At 43.7% G+C, this 21,714-nt stretch overlaps 1 protein-coding gene across 20 annotated transcripts in view; it reads right to left on the bottom strand.

Annotated features, from left to right (window-relative positions):
* Nucleotides 1-21,714, bottom strand: part of TJP1 (tight junction protein 1) — a 637,810-nt gene that overhangs the window by 34,490 nt on the left and 581,606 nt on the right. For all 20 annotated transcript variants that reach the window (XM_056572491.1, XM_056572485.1, XM_056572486.1 and 17 more), the window contains 8 exons: nt 21,393-21,535; nt 11,672-11,777; nt 10,945-11,095; nt 10,042-10,150; nt 8,996-9,215; nt 7,799-7,983; nt 6,348-6,443; nt 2,944-3,026 (listed from right to left, as the gene is read on the bottom strand). In XM_056572491.1, coding sequence (XP_056428466.1) covers nt 2,944-3,026; nt 6,348-6,443; nt 7,799-7,983; nt 8,996-9,215; nt 10,042-10,150; nt 10,945-11,095; nt 11,672-11,777; nt 21,393-21,535 — 1,093 coding nt within the window. The remainder of the gene's footprint in view (nt 1-2,943; nt 3,027-6,347; nt 6,444-7,798; nt 7,984-8,995; nt 9,216-10,041; nt 10,151-10,944; nt 11,096-11,671; nt 11,778-21,392; nt 21,536-21,714) is intronic.

Below are 21,714 nucleotides of genomic sequence, written 5' to 3'. Positions count from 1 at the left end.
TGTTTCATCATCCAGCCCACCCCCCCCCCCCCCCCCTTTTGTTTTGTACTCCCCTCCCCTCGGTAGAAAGGAAGGGTGAGCTGGTCCGGGCCATCTATGCTGCAGGGACCGTCCGGTGGGTTAGTCTTTCCGGGCTGTCCATCTTATCCGGGGGGGGGGGGGCCCTCTTTTCCCGCGCTTCGGGCCCGGCCCCGGAATAGTGACATTGCCTTGACGACGACGCACAGGGACGTTCATGCGCAACGTCCCTGTGCGTCGTCGTCAAGGCAACGTCACTATTCCGAGCCCGAAGCGCGGAGAAGAGGCCCCCCCCCCAGGTGAAGATGGACAGCCCGGAACGACTAACCCTCCCCACCGGACGGTCCCTGCAGCACAGATGGCCCGGACCACCTCACCCTTCCTTCCCACCGAGGGGAGGTGAGTACAAAACAAAAGGGGGGGGGGGGGGGGCTGGATGTTGACGAAGGCCGCAGTGGTCTTCAACCTGCGGACCTCCAGATGTTTCAAAACTACAACTCCGAGCATGCCCGGGCATGCTGGGAGTTGTAGTTTTGAAACATGTGGAGGTCCGCAGGTTGAAGAACACTGTACATTGACAGGCGGTGATGATGAAGGCGGGGGGAGGGGGATGATGACAGGGGGATGATGACAGGCGGTGATGATGAAGGGGGGGTGTGGGATGATGACGGGGTTGATGACAGGCGGTGGTGATGAAGGGGGTGTGGAATGATGACAGGGGGATGATGACAGGGTACTGATGAAGGGGGGGATGATGACAGGTGGTGATGATAGGCGGTGATGATGAGGGGGGTAGGGGATGATGACAGGGTAATGATGAAGGGGGGGATGACAGGCAGTGATGACGACAGGCGGTGATGATGAAGGGGGGTGGATGATGACAGGGTGATGATGATGAGGGTGTTAATGACGGGGGTCTGGATGATGACATGGGGGGGGGATGAGGTATTTCCCACCCTAGGCTTATAGTAGAGTCAATAACTTTTCCTGGGTTTTTGGGGTGAAATTAGGGGCCTCGACTTCTATTCGGGTCGGCTTATACTCGAGTATATACAGTATATTCTTAGTATTAGTAGTATATAGTCATCTTCAACATTTATGGCATACCCACATTAAGAGTGAAACCACACAAGCCATCAGCCATATGAGGCCGAATAGTAGCAACTAGTTGCCTTCAACTAGTGCTACAATTTGCTGCATTTCGACCGCATGCAGCGACAGTTTGTGTTTTTACCCTAAATACTGTAAGTACAGGTCCCACATCAAAAACAACTTTTCTACATTTGTTACGTAACTCCAAAGCCAAGTCCAAGCAAGGCTAAATGTTCATTGATTTGATTGGAAAAAAGTGTCTGTTGGACCCCACATTAAACTGGATAAAAACTCACATGACTTCTATTGTACCGAAAAGCAAGGGTCCAAGAGTTGAGGCATATTCCTATGAGGATGTCACACTGTCTACATAAATACATGCTCAATTATTTGCTGCTGTTAGCTAATATTCTCAATTTACTTATTTATTTATGTAGATTTAACTCAATAATATACAAAGACTAAAGGACATCTGTACTGCATGAACTTTACATATTCCTGTGCCCGGGCTGCAAAAACTAAACAAAACTTTAACTCCCCTTCCTACATTCCCCCGTTGCTCCAGTATCGGCCTCACGGTCCTCCGCTGCAATCCTCTTGCTGTTTCCTGGGGACGGGAGCGTCACAAAGCAGTCAGCGTTTCACCGGCCACAGCGATGTTCCGCCTTGGTCGGTGATAAGCTGAGCACACTGACATGTAAGAAGCGTTCCCTTCCCCAGGAAGCAGCAAGAGGATAGCAGCGCAGGACCATGAGGCCGATATCGGAGCAACAGGGGGAACGTGGGAAGGCGAGTTAAAGTGTAGTTTGTTTATTTTTGCAGCCTGGGCACAGGAATATGTAAAATTCATGCAGTACAGCTGTCATTTAATTACACCACTAGCACCACTTGCATACTATCGTGTAGCTCCCTCATATGCCAAAACTGTTATTGGCATCAATGCCACAAGACCTCTGAATGTGTCCTGTGGTATATGGCAACATTGTTTTGAGATTGGTGCTCCATGGATAAGGCTTGCTTTTCCAGCACGTCTTACAGATGTTTTATGATATGTGAGTAAATAAAGAGCCCAAGTTAACACACCTTCAACTTTTTATCATGTTCCATACGCTATTTCTTAATTTTTGCATTGTGGTAGAGCCCATTATACAGCTTAAAATGGTCCCTGCCATTAAGGAATAGGGTCTCCATGAAGGGGTGCACTTGAGTCACATGTAATTTCGACATTAAGGTCAGGATCCAAAGGTACAGAACACTGTCAGGGTACTACTTGCTTTCCTCCCATGCTGCATTCTCCCAAACGCATCAAGACATCGAAAAGATGAATAAAATGCAATTCATCAGACTTGGTCACCTTCTTCTATCGCTCCATGGCCCAGTTACTTATCCATTGTGTGTGCTCTTGGCTGCAGAGCCATTTCACTCAGCTATAGTTTTGGTGATGCTTTGATACAGTTGTCAAACCAATACAAATTTGTAAAAGTTGCTTAATTCCTTATGATTGCTCATTATTGCTTCTAATACATTTGTTAACCACTTTATATCACCCATTGATAAATATCATGGTCAGTGGTTTTAATGTAATGGGTAATTAGTGTATAAGCAAAAGTTCTAGGTACGTTCATTTATTTGAAAACTTCAAAAGAATCAAAACATTTCACTTCTATATGACATTAGTTAAAATACTTAATGAAAAGCCAACTTTGTAATGCTAAATCAGCATGCATCAATCTTTAAACTGGATAAAGCGGATGCTAGTCAAACCGTCTGCTATATGTAAAAGATGACCAGCACAGCCAATTTCTCAAATTATCTTACTTATTAATCACTCACCCTGTCAATAATCTGCTTGATTGTATGAAGACGAATGATCCCCGAGCTCCGCTGGTCAGTTCCTGCGTCTCTTGGTTCACTTCCTATAGAAAAACATGCTTATTACACAAACCCAGAGTTTAGAAGAAAAGACAAAACTCTTAACATCAGCAAATTCTGTGCAGAATTAAATTTAAAAGAGGGGATACCTTGATAAAACTAGAATTTGGAGAGTACTTTTTTTTTCAACGCAAGGTGATCTCAATCTCATATTGAGTTTCTCCTGCAAGACTACCTCTTAATTAGTAATACTGGCGGGGAGTAAACGTCAATAAAAGGATCTATGGTATCACTTGTACAAAACTTAGAACCATGGGGGGGGGGGGGGGGGGGGGGGATTTATCAAACCATATCTAGATGAAACGTTGCTGAGTTGCCCATGGCAACCGGATCGCTTCTTTTATTTTTAACAAGGCCTCCCCCACAGATCTTAACACCTTAAGGACCAAGGGTGTACCGATATGCCATTGGATTTTGGTGCATAAAGGGGTACTCCGGTGGAAAACAAATGTTTTCAAATGAACTGGTGCCAGAAAGTTAAATAGATTTGTAAATTATTTCTATTTAAAAACCCTATCCCTTCCAGTGCTTATCAGCTGCTGTGTACTACAGATATACTAAAGAGAAATTTGTGAAATTCTTTCCAGTCTGTCCACAGTGCTCTCTGCTGACACCTCTGTCCATGTCAGGAACTGTCTAGAGCAGGAGAAAATCCTCATAGCAAACCTCTTCTGCTCTGGACAGTTCTTGACATGGACAGAGGTGTCAGTAGAGAGCACTGTGGTCAGACAGAAAAATTCAAAAAGAAAAGAACTTCCTGTGGAGCAGCTGATAAGTACTGAAAGGATTAAGATATTTAAATAGAAGTAATTTACAAATCTTTAAAAAAAAAAAAAAAAAAAAAAACTTTCCTAAGGAGTACCCCTTTAACCCTTTAGATGACACAAAGTTGATTGTTGTGTCTAAAATGCGGAGTCAACAATCCCGGCCGCTCAGCAGAGCTGATGGGGACCATCGAGGTGAAATAGCTAAGTCCTGATAAGCTGAGTGGATGGCTGGAGGACTCTTACCTGCCTCGCCATCCGATCAGTCCTCTGCTGCTCCAGGGAGCCTCATCAGACTGGAGCAGGAGAGCACCAATAACACTGTTCAATACTAAGCCAAAGCTCAGCATTGAACAGTGTATGCAATTGCAAGATTGCATGGTATATCCCCCTATGGGTGCTAAAAAATAAATTAAATCTAAAACGTGCGGAAATGTCCGAACTATTAAAATATAAGGTTAGCTAAACTGCACAGTTGATAAAAGTAAAAAAATAAATAAAAAATTGTGAATTTCATACACCATAGAAAAATTCTGAAAAAGCGATCAAAAAGTCCCATCAAAATCAAACTGGTACACATAAAAACTAAAGATCACGGCACAAAATAATATATAATCATATAATCCCATATGAGGAAAAATAAAGTTATAGGGGTCAGAAGACGACAATTTTTAAACCTGCAAATTTTGGTGCATGAAGTAAAATAAAACCTACATAAATTGGGTATCCTTGTAACCATATGGACATACAGAATAAAGAGAAGGTGTAATCTTTACTGAAAAATGCACTGCGCAGAAACGGAAGCCCCCAAAAGTTACAAGATGGAGTTGCTGTTTTTTATTTCACCACACAAATAAATGTTTTTTGTGTTTTTCTGCAGATTTTGGTATAAAATAAGTCTTGCCATTACAAAGTACAATTGGTGACGCAAAAAACAAGCCCCTATATGGGTCTGTAGGTGCAAAATTGAAAGTGTTATGATTTTTAGAAGGGGAGGAGGAAAAAAAAAGATAAAATAATAAAAACGAAAATTGGCCGGGTCCTTAAAGAGGATTTGGAAATTACTTCTATTAAAAAATCTTAATCCTTCCAGTACTTTTAGGGGCTGTATATAACAGAGGAAATGTTTTCCTTTTTGGATTTCTCTTATGTCACAACCACGGTGCTCTCTGCTGACCTCTGCTGTCCATTTTAGGAACTGTCCAGAGCAGCATATGTTTGCTATGGGGATTTTCTCCTGCGATGGACAGTTCCTAAAATGGTCAGCAGAGAGATGTGACATAAGAGAATTCCAAAAAGAAAAACAATTTCCTCTGCAGCATACGCTAAGAAGTACTGGAAGGATTAAGATTTTTTAATAGAAGTAATTTACAAATCTGTTTAACTTTCTGGCACCAGTTGATTTAAAATAAATAAATAAAATAAAATAAAAAAGTTTTCCCCGGGAGTACCCCTTTAAGGCAAAAATGGGCTGAGTACTTAAGGGGTTAAGGCTATTTCACAAACTAGTATTGAGACTCACAAAAATCAGAATTTTCCAGCAAGATTGTGAGCTTTTATTGTTCTATTGTGACTTTTAAAAATAGTATTTGCAGCTATTTTATCCTAAAAAGTTTTGTTACAGTCTGTTCATACTATAGATTAAATTTCAACATGCATTTTCACCTCAAAATAAGAGGCTGATCATTTGAATCCTGCAACATGTGCATTTTCAACTACAGCAGATCAGCACAAAGACTGGACCCATTGTCATTAAATAGGGCAGGCAAATATGAACAGGATTACAGAAACCCTATTTACATTCACAGGGTGCAGCTTATCTCCTGGGATGGGTAAATGAAGCCTTAAAGGTACAGACAAGATATGCATTTTTTTTGTAAAGGCTTTATAAATATATCCCTCCACTAATGGTCTTTAGCCAATCAGATATTAAGGGTTATTTCACAACACTCTCCACGCATTGTATGTTGCCAATTTGAAGCACACAGAAGGGTCTTCTCCACGCCCAAAGTTAGATCAGGCAGGAAAACTCCTTGGTGGTGCAAAAAAAACCTAAACCAAGTTGAAAAGAGCATATTTTCATAGGAGAGAACTAAATAGTTTTTATGCTCTGGACTTATCAATTCCATCTGTGTTTAGCCTTTAACCTCTTTCCGCAAATAGACATTTATGTATGTCCATTTACGATCAAACCGTTCTGGGTAGGTGATAGGCGGCAGTAGGCAAACTGCGAGGAGCAAAGCTGTGCTCCGATTCGGACAGTTAACTGCTTTAACGCTCAGCATCGACCGCGGTGACAGAGGGAAGGAGCTCCTTTGCAGCCCGGGCACAGGGGAAGTGAATAGTGTTGCGCATCAGTTCTATAAGGGATTAAAAAAGTTAACTCATCCCGAAATTTATTTGCTCTCACACAACATTGTTTAAAAAAAAAATATATATATACAACTCTAGTATGTGCAAAAATTGCAATGCACAAACAAAAAATAAATAAAATAAAAAAAAATAAAAAAAAAGGTTTACACGTCCTGTGCCAAAACTTACTTGCAACCTCGTAGATATCTGGCTCCTCTCTTGCTAACTTTTCTCGTGCAACATCAGCAATGGGACCAAAGATAACAACAGGCCTGAGAAACCCAGCTGTAAAACATTTATTGAAAAAAAATAAGCAAAACGTACAACAATTTTTGTGCATTTTATTTTTGTACATCAGTAGTGTTGAATTTATGGAAACATTTACACACACGTATTGTGTGGTGTGTGTATGTGTATATATATATATATATATATATATATATATATATATATATATATATATATATATATATGTGTGTGTGTGTGTATGTATATATATATATTTTTTTTTTTATATATAAAACTCAACGTGTGTGTGTGTTCTAGCATCACGTCCAAACGGCTAAGGATATTAACATGAAACTTGGCACACAGGATATTTATATGTCAACAACAAACATAGGATAGGTAATTTAACTCTTACTCACCCCCATTTGCCAGGGGCGGGGTTTATATTTAAAGTCCCATACAAGTCAAATATATGTTACTGCATAACTTCCAAACGGCTGGAGATACTTCGATAATACTTGGTCACATGTTACTTATATGTCCACTTAAAATATAGGATAGTTAATGTAACCCTTAACTACCCCCATTTGCAAGGGTCGGGGTTTTTGTTTAAAGTCCCATGCAAAACAATGGGAAATATATGTTCCCACATAACTTCCGTACAGCTGGAGATATTTCAATACCTGGTACACATATTACGGGACGAGACCGGAGGACGGGATGTGAGGACGGCATATGAGGTTGAGATATGATGACGGGATGTGAAGTCAAAAGCTTACTCCTTTGTTTATTTTCCTCCCCAACAAGGATTATATATACGCATACACGCGCGCGCACGCACGCACGCGCGCACACACACACACACGCACACACACTATTACATGTATATAGCGTGTAACATTAAAGGGTACCTCATCAAAAAAAACTTTTGATATATTATAGATAAATGTATGCAGAATAACTTTACAATTGCATGTTATTAAAAAATATGCTTCTAATTCATTTTCCACTTTGAAGAAATGACCACTAGGGGTCTCCCTACTAGTCCTGGCAGCAAGCATTTCAGACTCATGCTGGAGTCCTAAACACTACTAGCTGCCAGTCTGCTTTGTTCACAAAGGAGAACACTCAGAGCTGCCAGCCTGCTTTGTTCACAGCCTGTTTGGCTGTGAACAAAGCAGGCTGGCAGCTCTGAGTGTTTAGGACTCCAGCATGAGTCAGAAATGCTTGCTGACAGGACTGATCGGGAAAAAAACAATATAAAGAAGCATATTTTTCATTAACATGCTATTGGAAAGTCATTCAACATTCATTAATCTAAAATATATCAAACGTTTATTTGATGAGAGGTACCCTTTAATATAAAATCTCACGCTCTTGGGAAGATGGGGGGAAAAAATTGAAAAATTTACCTTCTCGCAAGACAACTCTTTCATACGCAGGAAACTTTGTTTGAACAGGTTGGGCAGAGAGATCTTCTCTGCTTTTCCTGAGATTTCGCTTGGAACTTCGGAGACCCCGGAAGCGCCAAAAGTCTGCACGATCACCTCCAGCCGTTTTAGGAAGGGTGTACTGCACACTTGCAAGCTGTTCAGCTCTAAGTAAAGTTGTAAAAGAAGATAAATCAGTTTTATTGATAACATTTATTTATTTTTATTTTTTTAATCGCGAGAGTCCCGCCGCTGGGGACCCCCGTGATCATGCACGCGGCACCCCATTTGTAATCAGTCTCCGGGTCTGATTACCGGCGACCACAGGGTCGACGGCGTGTGACGTCACATCTCCACCCCCGTGACACGTCACGTCTCCACCCCCGTGTGACATCCCGCTCCTCCCCTCAATGCAAGCCTACGGGAGGGGGCGTGAAGCGTGACTAGGCTTGCATTGAGGGGCGGAGCGTGACGTCACACGGGGGTGGAGGCGTGACGTCGCATCACAAGTTGTTAGAAAAGCTTTTTTTTTTTTTTAAATGGGTCACCTTTGTGCAAAAACTTCTTCTGAAATCTGTAATGTCAATTGTGTAATAGATTTTTCTCATTTACCCAATATCTAGCATGGCTCACATGGCTTACACCAAAGCAAGATTGCAGAAACATAAGTTAATGTAAGACATTTGAGGCTAAATCAAGGTAATAAAACCACAAAAAAAAAAAACTTTTAGCCATTAAACTTACTAAATATCATTATAAAATGAAAAACACCATTTTAAAGTAGAGATGAGCAAAGTTACAGTAATTTGATTCGGCACAAACTTCTCGGCTCAGCAGTTACTGACTTTAGCCTGCATAAATTAGTTCAGCTTGCAGGTGCTCCGGTGGGCTGGAAAGGGTGGATACAGTCATAAGAGAGTCTCCTAGGACTGTTTCCACCTTTTCCAGCCCACCGGAGCACCTGAAAGCTGAACTCATTTATGCAGGCTAAAGTCCACAAATGCCGAGCAGTGAGGTTCGTGACGAAACGCATCACTGTAACTTCGCTCATCTCTAATTATAAGATAAGGTACAAGTAAAAGAAAGAAACAAAAATGGTAACCAATATTTTTTCATTAACTAAAAAGGTGTGTGCGCGTGCGCGGACATACATACATGTACAAATCAGCTTTGTTTTACCTGTTTTTATTTGGGATAATTCCTCTTTCCACTTCCTTATGATTTCTACCTATTCGAATTGCGAGCCAAGATCCTAGCTTTCCATTATAAAGAGTATCCACAACTCGAAACACCTCTCCTTTGTTGAAACTTAGGCCGTATGGCGATTCCTTCTCATATTCAAAATGAGTTCGGATATAAAAGGAATCACCAACGTCTGACTCAACAATGCGACGGTAAACTGTAAGAGACAAAATATAAATTAATACAAATAAAAATATTCTGCTTTATACCATCTCTTTTAGGAAGGACTAAAAAATTTAGACTTCATTTATTGTATTGATGGCCAGGTAAATTAAGCCTAGCCAATCGCTTCCACTGGCTTTAACTGCAGGGATATCTGGAAAGGAAAACTTATGATCCCACATAAGGCAACTTTAATGCAGGCTAGCCTCACAGAACCTCAAGCAGATCAACGAATTTACCACTAGTAATTTAGCCTTCCTATATCAGGCCAATAAAATCAACTATTACCTCATAATGTGAAGGATAAAAACTGTGGGGGAAATTTTTAAAGCATATATACATGATTTCTTAAAAAAAAAAAAAAAATTCTAATAATATAAACACACATATACATATAAATATATATAAGAGTGAGGGACAGTGAGACAGACAGACTTTTTGGCAGATTTACGCCATGCTCGCCACTTTACAAAAAAGAGCAGAGCACAGCGTAAAAAGGGACCTGGCCATGGCAGCTCATAAAATTTACTAAATCTTACGCCAGTTAACCAGTGTAAATCATAGCTGTAATATACACCAGCTCAGAGCTGGCACAGCTTTCACCTTGCGGTGCACAGCTAGCTGCTGCCCAGTGGCAGATTTATTATGAGGCTGAAATAAACAGCAGTGGGAATTTTCTTAAGACTGTTGTGTGAAACGCCTCTCTTCGAAAATTCCCCAGCATCTAACATATTTACTATGTAGTATATAAATTCCTATGACACTAGGTGGCGCGATAAGTATTATATTTATTACAATACTTGCATTCTTAATATACTAACCATCTTTCTTCTTTTGAGCCAGAATTGTGACCTCTTCTCCTTTGGGCAAATCAAGAAGAAAAAGAACAGCCTCCTCCCTGATGATATTTGTGAAGTCAACATTGTTTACCTAGGGGAAAAAAGTTGTGAATTGAAAGTACTTAATTGTCAAAATAGGCATTTAATACAATGCCACTATTTTCTGAGTTGCTGTATGTGATATTATAAGATACTTGAAAAAAAAATGCCCAACGAAACCAATCTAATAATAATACTAGACACAATGGTGGAGATTTATCAAACCTGTCTATGTCCCGCATCAATATAGACCAAACTACAGAGGGTTAGGCTGGTCTATTGTGTGCCTAATTTATCAAAGGCGCACGGCTCTTGATAAATTCTGTGCACAGACTTCGGGATCTATGCTTTAGACTGTATTGAAACCTTCTCCAACATGGTCTGACATTTCGACGTACTTTCAGACGATGAGACTTGTCGCTGAAAAGTCGCTTTTGATAAATTCAGCACCAATGCATTTTTCAAATGCATTTCCGTCTAAAATAGACTAGAATGCATCATGTTCTAAAAATCCTCTACAGCAAAAGTCACAGAAAAGTTGCACATATCTACTATATGTAATCAAGCAGTACAGTTCAGCATAAAATAAGAGAAAGCATGTTTCTACAGCTTACATCTAGAGCAGATGCTTAAAGATCACAAGATCTGCTCCTAAACTGAGCAAACAATTTTAAGTGGTATGCAATTATAAGTGTACAGATATTTAGTCATGTTCTGTGTTCATTGGCAGACTATACCATACAGCAGATGCCCATAAATCAGATTCCACTTCAGAGGTTTCTTTTTTCCTAATTTTGAACAAGTCTACAGCAGAGTTCTTGAAACCTGAGCGTTAATGTAACTTACTCTAAGAATCTGGTCACCTTCTTCTAATCCTTCTTTTGCTGCAGGGCTATCCTCCAAAACACCTGCCACGAAAATGCCAACATCGTTTCCACCAGCAAGACGTAGTCCTACACTGTCTCCTTTCCTGAATTTTACTAGTTTCATGCTAGGCCTAAAGAAGAAAAAAAAAAATACAAATAATATATTATCCATTAATTAAAATTAAATAAATAGTTAGGGGAGATTTATCCTTTTTGTCTTTGGAAATTGTGTAATTTATCTTTGCTTCGGTTCTTCTTATATTCAACATATTTATCATAATATTTGACACGTAAGCAAAAAATAAATAAGCAAATGAATCACTTCAGAATACTATTTTGTATCGTTTTTTTCTCTGCCACCAAAAGTGCTCTTCAAAAGACAGTTTAGTAAACCAGGCCTGGTGTCAATTTCATGAGGTTTTTTTTCCTGCATTATCACTAGATAAAGCCACTGAAAAGTGAAAACTGAAATTGACTTCTGCAAGAACGTTTGTAGCTTTTTTTTGCTTAAGGCCAAAAGCTGCAAAATAAAAACCAACAAAAAAACGCTTTGGTGCACGTGCAACATTTTATGTGCCAGATATAAGCAAAAAAAATAAAAATAAAAAAAGGGCTCTAAGGACATTGATAAATGCTCCCCACATCTTATATTTGGATGATGTTACTGTGTTTTAGAGCAATATAATTTTACATAAAATAAAGATTACCTAAGCATGCCATCTTCATGTGTGGAGTTCGGGAAAGGCCCATCAGATGGGCTAACAGGCAAGTCTACATCAGGTTGTCCTGACTGGGCATATACTGGTTTTGGCTCTGAAAACACACAAAAATGTTAGGGTAAAATAGGTTTTGATTTTCAATGAAGGACTGTTAAACTTAACACAAAATATTTTAACAGTGATAATACAACAATACTCAATCAAAATGATACAACAGGTCATGAATACAAGGTTACTATGATTCCAAAACTTTCTCCACACATCATACAGTGTCCAAGTGACATGAGAAAATGACCTTTGGTATAAAAGTAGATTTTTATGCTTAATGTAAAATCTCTTTCTCGTAGGATCCATTGGGGGACACAGAGACCCTAGGTATATGCTGCTGCCACTAGGAGGCACTAAGCAACAAAAAAAAGTCGGCCCCTCCCAGCAGGATATACCCCGCCTTCAAACTCTGAGCCATCAGTTTAGTCCAGAAGAAGTAGGAGAGGACCGACAGGGGGAAAAAAAAAAAAACAGCCACTGTCCGAGGAAACCACAGACAAAAAAAAAATAACCGAACCAACCCTCGGACAAGCAACCAACCAATGACACCAGAACACATGGGTGGGTGCTGTGTTCCCCAATGGATCCTGCGAGAAAGATTTTATGATAAACAAAAAAAAATATTTTCTCGTTCGGCTCCATTGGGGAACACACAGATCGTGGGACGTACCAAAGCAGTCCCCGGGGTGGGAGAGAACCGAAGAAACTAAGGTGGAAGGTTGGGCCACAGCCGCCTGAAACACCTTGCAACCCAAACCAGCGTCAGTGGACGCAAAAGTGTGCACCTGGTAACATTTTGTAAAAGAGTGCAAGGATGACCAGGTGGCTGCCTTACAGACTTGCAAGGCCGAAGCCCTGTTGCGGAGAGCCCAGGAGGCCCCGACTGAATGAGTGGATTGAGCAGAGACCCGGAAAGGTAGAGTTTTCCCTTTGCAGCGGTAAGCTTCCGAGATAGCAGAACGGACCCACAGCAAAATTGTCGCCTTTGAAGCAGGAAAACCCTTGCGACGACCCTCCGTAAGAACAAAGAAAGAATAACACTAATGAAAGGATGAAGTGACCGAAAGTTAAATCCGAACTGCCCGTCAAAACCATAAAGCAACAGTTCCCTGGGATGGGATGGAGCTGGGCAAAAGGACGGTAAGACGATATCGTCATGTAGGTGAAAGGCGGAGACTACCTTAGGCAGAAATGATTGGACCGGACGAAAAATAACTTTGTCCTGGTGCAAGACCAGGTAGGGGGAACGGCAGGAGAGAGCTGCCAGCTCTGAAACTCTCCTAATTGAAGTGACCGCAATGGGGAAGGCCACCTTCCAGTCAAGGACATGAAGAGAAACGCCCCGGAGAGACTCGAAGGGAGTACCCTGCAAAGCACTGAGAACCAAATTCAGATCCAACGGAGGAGTAGGGGATCTGTATGAGCTACACCCTGCAGAAAAGTGTGGATGAGTGTCGGACGCCAGTGGGCACTAAAAGAGAATGGAGGGAGCAGACACCTGACCCTTAAAGTGTACCTGTCGTCAACAAAAACTTTTTATATAATGTAGAGAATACAATTATATGTAGATTTGTAATATACATTGGTTAAAAATTGTGTATATTTTTGGCTGAAAAAATGCTTTCCCTGCAGCTATACCCTGTGTGTCTCTGTGAGGAGTCCAAATACAGGAATTGAGGGTAGGACAAGCAGGGCTCTGTGCAGGCTCCTGGCTTGTCAAACATCCTGCTGTGGGAGCCTAGAGTGTTATAGAGCCTCCATGCCCACTATCCTGCTTTTCCTTAGTGCACAGAGCCCTGCTTGCCCACCCTTACATTCTGTATTTGGACTCCTCAGAGACACACAGTCAATAGCTGCAGGGACAAAAATATACACATTTTTTAACCAATGTATATTAGAAATATACATATAACGGTATTATCTACATTGTATAAAATGTTTTTGTTAATGACAGGTACACACTCCGGCGCAACCTCCTGGGAGCAAGGACCAGGAGGGCAGGAGCGCAAAGTAGTGCAGGCGGGACAGATTGATTCAGTGGAACCGCCAGGCATTTTAGTTTTACAGCTCACACAAGAGTAATAAGTCACCAGGGCTGCAGTGACCGGTTTGGAGGAGGGGGGGGGGGGGGGGGGGTTAAGGTCTGGGTTCGGATATAACAGCAAGCAAAGAAGTCAGCAACAAAAAAGGAGCAGTCTCACCCAGTTTCTGTGTCCCTCAGATGGAGAGTAGAAGCAGGCTGGAACTAGAAGGCACTCTGTCCAGGAGAAGAGAGGGAGGGAAGGGAGGTCTCCGCAGAAGGTGGAACCTGAAGTAGCCAGACTCTCATTGGTGGAAATGAAGGAGGCACCCACCCATGACCCCTGCAGCGTGTGCACCGCACTGATAGGATGTCAGTGACCCCCCAGTGAGCACTGAACTGTGGGGACGGTGTGGGGAGATAGGCCGGGACCCCGCCGAAAAAGCCAGCCGGCGGGAAGTGGCGGAGCTCCAGGCCGCGGCCTAAATTTAAAGACTCCCGGCGCCTTATACAGAGGCGGTCGAAAGCTAAAGTAGAAGCCGGTTGTGCGTGCGCAGTGCAGCTGACAGGAATAAAGTGCAAGACTGATCAGTGCACCGCCGGCTATAGGCGGCTGAGGAAGGACTGCGGAGCTGCTGGGTTCCGGGAGAATGCATCCGATTAAGAGTGCTGGCCCCGGAGACTGAAAGGAAGACCATGGAATTCAGGATGGTCAAGCAGGGAAAATCTGGTCCCTGAAAATGATGAGGTACAGCAGAGAACTTCAGACCTGTGTCTGCCTCCTACGGACACCACGCTAAAACTGATAGCTCAGAGTCTGTAGGCTGGGTATATCCTGCTGGGAGGGGCAGACTTTCTTTTAGAAATAAAGTTTTAAGGTATAAGATATTATTTAGAATTTTCAGGGTTGTTTTTTCTTACTATATTATTAACCCCTTAAGGACTAATCCCATTTTCACCTTAAGGACCAGGCCATTTTTTGTTTTTGCAATTTCCTTTTTACCACCTCACCTTCTAAAAATCATAACGCATTAATTTTTGCACCTACAGACCCATATAAGGGCTTGTTTTTTTTTTTTTTTTGCGCCGCCAATTGTACTTTGTACATAATTTTATAACAAAATCTACCGCAAAACCAAAAAAAGGAGATTTTTTGTTTTGCACTCACCGTAAAATCTCTCTTGTAGCCTTCATTGGGGGGGACACCTATACTGATGGGTATATGCTCTTGCCACTAGGAGGCACTGACACTAGGGAAAAAAAAAAAAAAAGTCTGCTCCTCCCTGGCAGGATATACCTGCCCACTGGAAGTGAGGTAATCAGTTTTGTCACAAAGCAGTAGGAGAAGCAAACAAAGGAATATGTCCGAAGGACCCTAGAAAGGAATCCCGGATAACAAAAAACAATAACCGGAAAAGAATATCCAGACAAATGCAGAGATGGGTGGGTGTGGTGTCCCCCAATAAAGCCTACGAGAAATAGATTTTACGTTGAGTACAAAAAAATCTCCTTTTTTCGGATGCTCTTCATTGGGCGACACCTATACTGATGGGATGTACCAAAGCTGTCCCCTAGGGTGGGAGGAATAACCAACAGCGAAAGGGGAATCAGTCCCAAAACCGAACCCATTCGCCCGCAAGGCCTGCTGACCAGAATCCAGGCAAAAGATAACTGAGGCCCAGAAACAGAGCTCTCGGAAGATCCACCGTCCATGCAGATGAACTGGGACACCAAAGGAAGGGACAGTCTGTGGACCCCCAGTCCATATAGGGAGACAAGAAAAAGTCGACTAGGAAGCCAGGTGGGCCAGAACCATGGAGGTAGGATCAACCGATTCAAGAGAACATGGCAGAAAAACACCAGGGAGAGCAGCGTACGCCTGAGCAGAAGGAGAGCACAGAAGGCAGAGACCAGAAAACCACTGGAAAAAGACGGAAACTGGTTGGTGCAGAAGATCTATGGCCTGGTGCAGAAAATCTGGGATCTGAAAATTTGCAGACCCAAAACCCCCATCCAGGGGTCCACAACGAGCCCCCGGGACACGAAACAGCTGGACAGACGAAATCCGGACGACCAGAACGCCTTCCATCTCAAAAGATAGACCCCCCGAGGAGGAGACGGAAGGTAATAATGGCTAAAAATGGAGCGGAATGCCCAGAAAAGGGGGAATACCGGAACGACACACATGGGAACTGGAGGTTCCTGAGTCACCTAGAAGACTGGCATGGAAGAAAAAACAGTCAAAAGGAGCAGAAGACCCTGAAAAGGAGCATCCCGGAACACCGGGGTGGCCGAAATGGGAATTGAAGGTTTCAGAGTCTCCTGGAAAACTTACACCCGAAGGGTAAGTAAACCCAATGACCGCGAAACGCTCCAGGTGACAAACATCCGTGCCGAAACCAGAAGAAGTGCAGTACAGAAAGACCGCCCCATAACTGGATCGCGGAAAAGTCTGGGTAGGACAGCTACACATGCCAGAGACCTCAACCGTCTCTAAGGCCCAAGGAACCAGGAGGGCCGACCTAGAAAAGAAGGCATGCCACAGCATTCCAGAATAGTGTCCAAGACAAGGAGACAAACCGTAGAGCTCCGAAACAATAACAGTTAGGACAGGAACGGAGAGGGAAACAAAAGGGAACCCATCTGAGACTCCCAGGCTCTGGACAGGAAGGTTGAATGCGGTGTCAGTGTAGCGCAACTCACAAACTCAAGGGAAGAAGGAACACACCTTACAAGGGAGATTGTGCCGAGGGGGGAGGAGAGCAATGGCAGGACCCAAACGACAGAAGGTGGCTAGACCGGCCGTCGCCAAGCCATACCCGATTGCATAAACTCCTCCAACAGAGGAGAGTGCCAAGGCTGCATGAGCCGCAGTAGATAACCAATAAACAGGAAGAGAGCCATGCTGCATTAGTGGGCAGAAAGCACACAGGCATAGAAAGCAAAAGGCTTGTTTGAATGCTCCCAGCAAAAAACGAGGGCTCAGCCAAAAACCCCACCTATATTGAAAGAAGAGAGCGATGGCTCCAACTCTGCAGTAGAAAGCGCTCAGCGAAAAAGTCACCCTAGTTGAGGGGAAAACAAGCACCCTGATCCCCATACCCCCGTGGAAGGGGGGGATTGACAAAGTGCGGCAGGTACTGTAGGAGCAGCAGATGGGGGCCAAAGGAGCCAGTCCGGTCATGTGTAAGGAAACAGAGCAGGCGCCTGAGCCACCCTGCACAGGAATCCAGGAGACTACCTGGAGGCATGGGGGGGGGGGGGGAGAACGCTGAACTGACTGACGCCCCACCAGGCCCCATGCCAGAACAGACGTGCCAAGACAGCAGAACCCGCAGACATCCAAAAGTCCGTCAGTATTAAAGTCAGGCTCAGCACACAACGGTTTGTCACAACCATTACCCTAGTAGACCAACCAAGGTGGAGCTCTTAGGGGAACAGAGTGCTTCTGCTGTAGGTGTGAAAGTCCATGGAACTTGCAGGAAACGCCAACACCCAATCTCCTAAGGGTGCTACACACCAGGAATGCTGTTGTAGATGCAAGAGATGAAGAAACATGTGGGGCAGGAAACATGTAGATACAGTCTGACAACATGTATAAAGGGTCCAATGAGAGGTCCAAAGGATCTACAGAGAGACACTCCTGTTGAAACCTCACATGGAAAGTGAGGTACCAGACTGCAGCCATGGGTGCGGCAGGAATGGGGGAGGTGATGGTGGATTGGAAAACCATGCAGACACAGGCTGGCTATCTGGCATAGGGACCCATGGCTGCACCGGGTCCAGCATAAAGAACCACACACAAAGTGGGTCACCAGCCTTCAGCCGTGAAAATGGTAGATATGAAGAGAGGGACCTGGTAAAGTAGGGAACCCTGTGAACCAGTAATTGGTGAATTGTATAGGGCCTGTGGAGCAACATGGGGAGACTCACACAGGACTACGCCTTAGCAGTAGGTTACCAGAACTTCCATCCATGGTGTGGGAAGTGTATGGTAGTTGAAGCGACGTAGTAGTAAGCCATCCGGACACAACTATCTGAGTGACTGGCATAGGATTCCTGAACGCACAGGATCACTCCGTCGGACCCTCCCACAGAAAGTGGGACACCGGAGTGCGGCAGATCTAACGGGCGACCTGTCAGAGTCTGTAGGGACCCCATCCAGATTCCTCACACCAGCAGTGAGATACGGGAAACCTAGCCATGCCCGCGGCAGCCCTGAGATGGGAGACCGACAACAGTCTGGCGAACAAGTACACCTCCAGGTGCTGGCAAACAGAGGAAGGCAGAAGCCAGTCGCATGTGGGAGGAAGGGAGGCCATGGATAGAAACCCCGCCTGGGAGATCGGAGAGGCTGAGGAGCCGTGGATTGTATCCCCTTTCCCTAGGTCTATAGGTGTATAGGGTCCCTAGGACATGCTGGGGCACGACTTTGTACACCTTGCACCGCAATGGGGCACCGGAACTGCAGTCGCAGATACATCAGCCACATGATGGGTGACAGGCGGTGTAGGAAACCATGCAGACCACTGTCTGGCTAACTGGTATGGGTCCATAGTAGACAAGGGGTCACTCCACCGGACACCACGCACTAGCAGTGGGATACCGGAATGATCGGCGCAAAATGGGGCAGCTGTGAGATTAATGACAAGCAAGACTACTTTCCGGCATTTCAATATTAAATCAGATTCTTGACCACGTAGGGACACTGCCACAGTGAGGAATCGGAGCACTAGCCGTGGATGCGGCTGCCTGTAGAGGAGGGGACCACATTGTATGACACGCCAAGAATACCCCCTCAGTGGGTGGCCGGCGGACTTGACAGAGGAGCAACCTCAAAAGAGTCCTTGCACAAGGTATGGCATTCAGTGATAGGGGAGAACAGGCATTGAATATATCCCCGGCAGTTTCCAAGGGATCACAGGAACCCTGCAAAAAATAGGGGCACCAAAGGTATACCGCAACTGACGCAATGTACTCTGTCTATAGCAGGTCCCCTTACAGGGTGACTGAAGCAATAAAAGTGGCCCCAAGACAGTCCCTAGGAATGGGACCCTGCAGATAGTGAAATGTATTAAAAACAAATATGACAGACCAAGGCTGCATAGTGACTGGTTGCCACAAGGGGAACTCATAAGCTGCAAGGGAAATCAAGGGCACAATACAATTATTGGCCACAAGAGGGCGCCAAACGCCACCAAATGGTCTGAGAGACCAGGTGTGGTGTGTGTGTGTAATAAATAAAGATATTATATATACATACATATATATATATATATATATACATATATACACACACATATACATATACATATACATACACACACACACACACACACTTTTACATATACTTTTTATTTTTTATTTTAAACACTTTATCATTATTATTATGAACAGGCAGGAGAAAGTGCAGGGAGCCAGGCACCCTGCGCTGAGCAGCCCACAATGTCCCCAAGAGAGAATGGGGACAGTAAGGACCAACACATTCTGCCGCCCCAGGAGTGGTGATGGCTTGGAGCAGCAGCACAAGTCTGGGGCCAGGGACCAGAGCGGGCAGGATAGGAAGAGCTCCTGCCTGGCCACAGCAGAGGGAGGGCAATGGTGCCGCACTCACTAAGGAGCGCCGCCAACCCGCAATGGTGGAGGGGCGGAGCTAGACACCACTGGAGACGCAGAGAAGAACGGCCACGGTTAAGTACCCGGCGGTCATAGAGAGGAGCCGTGGAGCGTGCGAACCTTGAGAGGTGGAACTGCCCCTCCCCTTCTCTTCACATTAGTCTCTGCAGTGTGTACAGACCCTCCCACCTCCAAAACGTCCTGGAGTTCAGAACGAAGCAGTTTTCACAGAAGCACTGAATGCATCCCAGGAGCCAGTTCTTTGACTTGCTTTTTCAGTATGAAATACTGAAAATTTTCTAATGAAAGCATCCGGTTTACACCATACGGTTTTTGAGATTGCACATGCGCAGTGCACACCGAATGGAAAAGTTAATAACGGAAGCAACCGGATATCATTTTTCAAACCATATACGGGTTTAAATTTGTACACACATTTTTATACAGTTTAGTCTGGTTTTGGGGAATCAGTTTTTCATCATAAACCTGATACGGGAACTGTATTGCTAAAACCTGGTGTGAATGCAGCCTAAGGCTGCATTCACACCACGTTTTTGCAATACAGTTCCTGTATCAGGTTTTTGATGAAAAAAGGATTAGTCAAAACCGGACTAAACTGTATCAAAATGTGTGTACAAATTCTAACCCGTATATGGTTTAAAAAATGATGTCCAGTTGAATAAATTTTTTAAGAAATAAACATACGTTTTTAACTTTTCACTATTATGAATAAAGTTTCACTTGTTTGATTGAAATTCCCAAAAAAAAAAAAAAAAAAAACTGTGCAAAGTCAAAAACCGGATGATGAAAACCGGATGATGAAAACGGGATGATGAAAACGGGATGATGAAAACGGGATGATGAAAACGGGATGATGAAAACGGGATGATGAAAACGGGATGATGAAAACGGGATGATGAAAACGGGATGATGAAAACGGGATGATGAAAACGGGATGATGAAAACGGGATGATGAAAACGGGATGATGAAAACCGGATGATGAAAACCGGATGATGAAAACCGGATGGGAACCGTATGCATGATTATACGGTTCTGTACAGTTCCCAATGACTCCCATTTAAAAAAAATAATAATAATATGTATACAGGTTAATACGGTTTTTCGCACAGACCTTACTGCAAAACGGACACAACCTGATGCATCTTTTGGCATACGGTTTTCAATACGTGATGTGAATGCACCCTAACAGGGAATAAATGGCTTTTCTGACTATATTCAATATACTTTTAAATAGTTATTTGAACAATTACATGGTGTTACAGGAAAACATTTCTGCATTTCTGACCTTTTAGTGATGGTCAAACAGAATCCCCACTTCTTCACCAAGAAGTTTCTATAAAATACGTAGCTTTATCATTTTACGAAAGCATCTGAATGCATCATGAAACTGACTAGTTTAAAGGAGTAGTCCAGTGGTGATTCAGTGGTGAGCAACTTATCCCCTATCCTAAGGATAGGGGATAAGTCGCAGATCGCGGGGGGTCCGACCGCTGGGGCCCCCTGCGATCTCCTGTACGGAGCCCCGTCAGCCCGCTGGAAGGGGGCGTGTCGACCTCCGCACGAGGCGGCGGCCGACACGCCCCCTCAATACAACTCTATGGCAGAGCCGAAGCGCTGCCTTCGGCAATCTCCGGCTCTGCCATAGAGATGTATTGAGGGGGCGTGTCGGCCGCCGCCTCGTGCGGGGGTCGACACCCGCTATCTCGGCGGAGAGCCGGGGCCCCGTACAGAGAGATCGCAGGGGGCCCCAGCGGTCGGACCCCCCGCGATCTCAAACTTATCCCCTATCCTTAGGATAGGGGATAGGTTTTTCACCACTGGACTACCCCTTTAAGACCAAATCCTGCAGAGCTATTTCACGCACCACAGCTCAAGTAAAGACCCTTTTATAGTCTTTTCTTACACCCAAGGTCCCAGTGTGTTTACACTTCCTCCAGTCTGAAGGCATCATTTTTGTGTTAAACTTTTCTATTGAATAAGTACCAAAACAAATAAATAGCCACCTGGAAGAGGAGGAGTCTGCTTTTCAGCCATTTCTTGCAAAGGTTCTTCTGCTGTTCTGGACAGAGATGCACTATTTGTATTTTTCACAGGCGTAGATAAAGCACCAGGCTTTGACACTCTTTCATCCTCTCGACTCCGCGTGCTACACAAGATAAATCATAAATCAGTTTAGTTATAACCATGGAAGGATACTGAAAACTATGTATAAAAAGCAAGCTGTACCCAAGGAAGTTCTGCCGGAAAATGTATAGAATGTTTTTCAAACGCTATAAAAGGTTTTTTTTTTTTTTAACTATTATTATAAAACACGTAACTGAACAA

This window comes from Hyla sarda, chromosome 4, assembly GCF_029499605.1.
Source record: "Hyla sarda isolate aHylSar1 chromosome 4, aHylSar1.hap1, whole genome shotgun sequence".
In the NCBI taxonomy this organism is placed as follows: domain Eukaryota; kingdom Metazoa; phylum Chordata; class Amphibia; order Anura; family Hylidae; genus Hyla; species Hyla sarda.
The sequence above is the reverse complement of the archived record's forward strand: the minus strand, read 5'-3'. Positions and strand labels throughout refer to the sequence as shown.